Consider the following 5123-nt stretch of genomic DNA (forward strand, 5'->3'; position numbering starts at 1 on the left):
GCCCTGCCCCGCCGGGGTGCCGGTGCGCGGCGCCCTCCCCTCGGCCGGGTCCCTCCTGGTGCGGGTAACGCTTCGTCGGCGCTCCCGGAAGGGGGTGCGGAGGGAAAACGCAACGAAAATCGACGGGGAGCGCGGCCCGTGGCGCTTTGTTTGCAGACAAAGGAAGGCCTTGTGTTTCCACGCAGGAAGCTTTGCGTGGTTCCTATCCCTTCTTCAACTGTCACGCTGAAAAAAAAAAAAAAACCCACCCTGAAATAACAAAAAAAAACCCAACTCAAAATGTTATGGGACAGATGTTCCGTGTATTCCGAGTAAATAATGAGCTTTATGTGCGGTGCCTACCCACGTGCAGCCCTCCCTCCCTACACACTGTGTGCCCTGTCAGAGTTTGAGCGCTTTTAGATGAACGTGAGCTCTGGATGTGATAAGCACCATTTTAAGTGTGTAACAGAATTAAAGTTCGTTATCCATGCTACTAGTTAGCCGAAGAAAAACCTGCCAGATTTCTTTTGAGAGGAGGGACTTAGGCATCTCTGGAATGTCAACATTTTTCCTTCTTTTTTTGTAGGGTTTGATTCAAATAAAAGATGGACTGGAGTGGAAAACATAACGGGCCAAATGATACAACTAATGATGGAACAGTGGTACGACTTCGAGGCCTGCCCTTTGGTTGCAGCAAAGAAGAGATTGTTCAGTTTTTCCAAGGTACCTCTAGTATAGTCGAAGTATAGTGACTGAGTTTTCTTGTCTCTTACACAATGTTTTGTGCATTTTAATTTGTGATAGCTGTTAATGGGGTGGAGGGGAGGGATTGTGTTAAATTAGTTTGCCTTAAGTAAGAATTATGCCCTGTAAATGAAGTAGAAATAACCATAGATGTAGTAAAACACAGTATGTATCTAATTCTGTCAAGGTGGTAAACATATGCATATTGGGGTAACCCGAATGTTAGCATTTGGATCAGTTAAATTACTTGATTGGTAGCTGTATTTTCTTCATGTAACATAGGTAGCTGCATTTTTACATAGTTTAAACAGAAAAGAAGTATGGCTAAATCCATATATGTTTAATGAAAGATCATTGGCTTGCATTGTTGGGTGATGGGGGAAACAAGGTGGTTTTCTTTTTCGTTGTTGTTGTTTAGATATGCTTTAAGTATTTGCTACAGATGGGAATGTTTCAGCCTTTAACACTGTTCCCCTTGATGGGGTTATTTGTCCTTGGGTTAAAGGGTTGGAAATCGTGCCAAATGGGATAACATTGACGCTGGACTACCAGGGGAGAAGCACAGGGGAGGCCTTCGTGCAGTTTGCTTCAAAGGAGATAGCAGAAAATGCTCTGGGGAAACACAAGGAAAGAATAGGGCACAGGTGGGGATGGAGAGTTTGGGATGGTGTTAAATCTTTATTTTTGGGGGTTGTGGGTCAGTAATGCTTTTGGGGGGGTTGGGGACCATTATATGGAACTGGCTGTTTTTAAGAATTTTTATAACTGATCCTAAGTTAACTTGGGAAAAATGGTAGATTGGGGGGTGGGGGAGACAGTATTGCTCTGGGTAGTTTGCTAAACTGAGAAAATTGTTTCAATCGTACTTGTGTAGGGTAATTTGATAAATGCTACTATAGCTAGACGTTGTTTTTCAACAGTATGTTTCTCATACTGGAAAGACATGTTTTATGCTTAATTTGTACAGCTAGAATTTTCACGTAGTAATTTTGGCCACTGTAAAGTGTTTTTTTTATACACTTAAGATTCTTACGGTTTTGAGGAGAAACTTAAGTTGTATGGTATCCCTAGTCACTTGTATTGGATTGTATGTTTAGTTATAGAAAACATAGTATGGCCTTTTATAATATTCAGAGAGCTTGTGCGTGTATTCTTATTGGTACCTTGAAAATCCTCTTTTATTAGATATATTGAAATCTTCAAAAGTAGTAAGAGCGAAATCAGAGGATTCTGTGACATGCCAAGAAGAATGATGGGACAACAACGACCTGGACCATATGATAGACCATTAGGAGGAAGAGGGGGTTATTATGGAGCTGGGCGTGGAAGTATGTATGACAGAATGCGTCGAGGAGGTGGTGGATATGACGGTGGTATGTTTATCTAATGGCTGGAGGTTCTGTTGTCAGTTTGTGTTTCTGACATCTTTGTCAAGAACTAAAGAAATGGTGGTAGCTGCAGTGCCCCTTAGGTTTGACACGCTTCTCTCAAAGAAATTCTTGTCATGTATCCAAAAAATGTGGCTTAGTATTTAAGAGTAATGGAAATTATAAGGGAACTATTTTCAGCAGAATTTGACGTCTCGCTTGCATGTTTCAGTCTTCTTACTGTATAAAAGGAATTTCACATTTGCACTCAGTTCAGAAATCCAGGTTTAACAGTCTGTAGAGACTGTTTGCAAACTTCTGGGTGCCCAAAGACTGAAAAATTTACTCTTGTGCATTGCTTAGTGAAATTTCAGTAATAATGTAATAATTCCTTTCTTTCTCTCCATTGCACACAGGGTATGGTGGCTTTGATGATTATGGTGGCTATAATAATTATGGCTATGGAAACGACGGCTACGATGACAGAATGAGGGATGGGAGAGGTAACAAAAAGTCTTTTATAATTGTTTAAAAAGATTTTTGGATTATTTAAGTTGGAAATACTATGAATTACAAGACAGAAATAATAGCTTTCTTCATTAGACTACACTGTAAAGAAAGGAGGTTGTTTAAAAAGGGGAGGAATTCGGGAATTTCAGGAAAACATGTTGCTTAGGCTGTCTTCTGGTTAGGTATCTGGGCAGATAAGCAGGAAGTGTAAACATCTTGCATTCAGGGGCAGAAAGTGAGTGCTTACCCAAAACCAGTAGTGAGGACTTTTCTGGGTTTTCATGATGATTTTACAGGTGTGTGGTTTTGTTTGGTTTGGGTTTCTTAATAGGCATGGGAGGACATGGCTATGGTGGAGCTGGAGAAGCAGGGTCGGGTTTCCATGGTGGTGGTCATTTTGTTCACATGAGAGGACTGCCTTTTCGAGCGACGGAAAACGATATTGCTAATGTAAGTACGATGGGGAAAGGGGCTTTCTGGTGCCAAGAGCTCGCATGTTCTTGTCTTTCTTGTTCCAAACTTGGTTAAAGTTCTCAGATGAGCGATCAATAGCTCTGATATATCTGCTAACTAAAGTCAGGGCTTGCTGTGTGAGTTCTACAAAGCTTAATAGTGAATCAGCTTCTAGAAAGGTAACGCCTGAGGTAAGGTTACTGGAGAGGTCAGCCAAACTATACTTAACATTCATCTCTGTACTCTGCATTTTCATTTCCATAAAAGGTGTATTGGGAGAGGATGGTTGTTGCAGTTGCTATCCTTGTTTTAAGGCTTTCAGAAGTTTTAACTGGAGACTTACAGCTCTGTAGAAGAGCGATAGCAGATGTGAAATTTTGATTGTAGTTTGTGTATGTGTGTGACTTCAGACTGACTTTAGGAGGGACAGGATGGGCAGGCTGTAGGGAGCTGTGTTTGGTTGGAGGGGACAGTATCCTGTTACTTGTAAGAGTCGAGGGTGGCAGATAAAAGCACGTCAGCACAATTTTGGGAATGCATTTCTCTGTGGCCTGTGTAGGGGAAGAAGTTTTCTGGGATAAAAGGCCTGGTTTAAACACAGCCCCTCTCTACAGTGGGCTGTGTCTTTGTTAGTTGCACCTACCTATTATGTATGCAGAACTCCATTCTTAAGATTGTGCTTTTCTTTCTTGGGCTTTTTTTTTTTTTTTCTTGCTGCTTTTTTTTCAATTGAGCTATATTTTGTTCTGTCAGTCTAAAGACTCTCAGAGCAAGAGCTTTGATCAGAGCATGTTACTGCAAGGTGATGAGTAGCACTTGAGTTGCATACCACGGGTTTGTTTGTAGGTGCTCTTTGGGATTGAGGCTGTTGTTCAGAACTCCCACCATATCTCCTCGAGTTCTGGAGCGAGCAAAAGCAGTCTGGCTGACAGTCAGCTGGGTTTGAATTCCATAAAGATGTCCTTGCTTTGAGACACTTATTGGGCTCTGGTTCTTCAAAAACAAATTATTTTCCTCTTCCAGGATGGCATCATACTAGAACTTCTTGATTAAAGCAGCATGTGCAGACAGGAACTTGTGTTTGCATCTCTGCTTTTAAAGAAAGCTCCTCAAGCTCTGGAGCTGGAGCTCTTGGAGTTGTGTAATAATAATAGATTGTGAGTGTAGATTAGTCTAATGTTGAAGGTCCACTGTCACTAAGTAATACTTTGGAAATTAGTAGTTAAATGTACATGGTAGGATGAGATGAAATTGCTGCAGTGCTCCACTACGCACTGGGATTAAAAAAAAGTACCTGGCTTGAATTCTGCATTAATGTGATGATTTCTGTTTGTTTTTCTTCTTAGTTTTTTTCACCATTGAATCCTATAAGAGTTCACATTGATATTGGGGCAGACGGAAGAGCCACGGGAGAGGCAGATGTGGAATTTGTAACACACGAGGATGCAGTAGCTGCCATGTCTAAGGATAAAAACCACATGCGTGAGTATCGGGTTCACGTGGAGCTGTCCTGGGCCAGGCTTCAGCGCGGGCTCGAAGGGCAAATGGAGTAGGTGGCCTTAAGCTGCGCTTCACCCAGGGTGCTGTGCAGTGAATACACAGATCGAGACTTTTTGCCAGTTACCACATTTCAAACTGGCTTTCGGGGGGCTTGTAACCGCTACTCGTACTCGTAAGGTTGGGGGGTGTTATCTCTGCGCTGCTGGTTTCTGAGTCAGAGTACAAAGTCCATCGCTTTTGTTCCCTGCAGAGCATCGATATATCGAGCTGTTCCTGAACTCGACTGCTGGAGGTGGCTCCGGGATGGGAGGCTACGGCAGAGACGGCATGGGTACGCGCCCGCCCCGCGCCCCGCTGCCGCCCGGCCGCGGCTCACCGCTCCCCAGGTCCTAACCAGGCCCTTTCTGCTTTTCAGATCAAGGCTACGGCTCCGTGGGTAGGATGGGAATGGGCAGCAATTACAGTGGTGGATATGGCACTCCCGACGGCCTGGGCGGATACAGTAAGTAGCGCCCTGTCTGACCGGGCCTCTGTGGGAGCGCCACGGGCGCCCGCATCGGGGAGGGG

General features: G+C 43.5%; 1 protein-coding gene across 6 annotated transcripts in view; it reads left to right on the forward strand.

The window, feature by feature from the left end:
* The first annotated feature begins 521 nt into the window (after nucleotides 1-521).
* Nucleotides 522-5123, forward strand: part of HNRNPH3 (heterogeneous nuclear ribonucleoprotein H3) — a 6132-nt gene continuing 1530 nt past the window's right edge. For 2 of the 6 annotated variants that reach the window (XM_026852022.1, XM_026852017.1), the window contains exons 1-8: nucleotides 522-705; nucleotides 1232-1370; nucleotides 1912-2099; nucleotides 2510-2596; nucleotides 2923-3053; nucleotides 4403-4538; nucleotides 4807-4887; nucleotides 4972-5058. In XM_026852022.1, coding sequence (XP_026707823.1) covers nucleotides 588-705; nucleotides 1232-1370; nucleotides 1912-2099; nucleotides 2510-2596; nucleotides 2923-3053; nucleotides 4403-4538; nucleotides 4807-4887; nucleotides 4972-5058 — 967 coding nt within the window. In that variant the 5' untranslated portion in view covers nucleotides 522-587. The remainder of the gene's footprint in view (nucleotides 706-1231; nucleotides 1371-1911; nucleotides 2100-2509; nucleotides 2597-2922; nucleotides 3054-4402; nucleotides 4539-4806; nucleotides 4888-4971; nucleotides 5059-5123) is intronic. The other 4 variants (XM_026852023.1, XM_026852018.1, XM_026852020.1 and 1 more) reach the window with 3 other exon arrangements.

The sequence above is a fragment of the Athene cunicularia genome (genome assembly GCF_003259725.1).
Source record: "Athene cunicularia isolate RWA chromosome 6 unlocalized genomic scaffold, athCun1 chr6_part2, whole genome shotgun sequence".
NCBI classification, from domain to species: domain Eukaryota; kingdom Metazoa; phylum Chordata; class Aves; order Strigiformes; family Strigidae; genus Athene; species Athene cunicularia.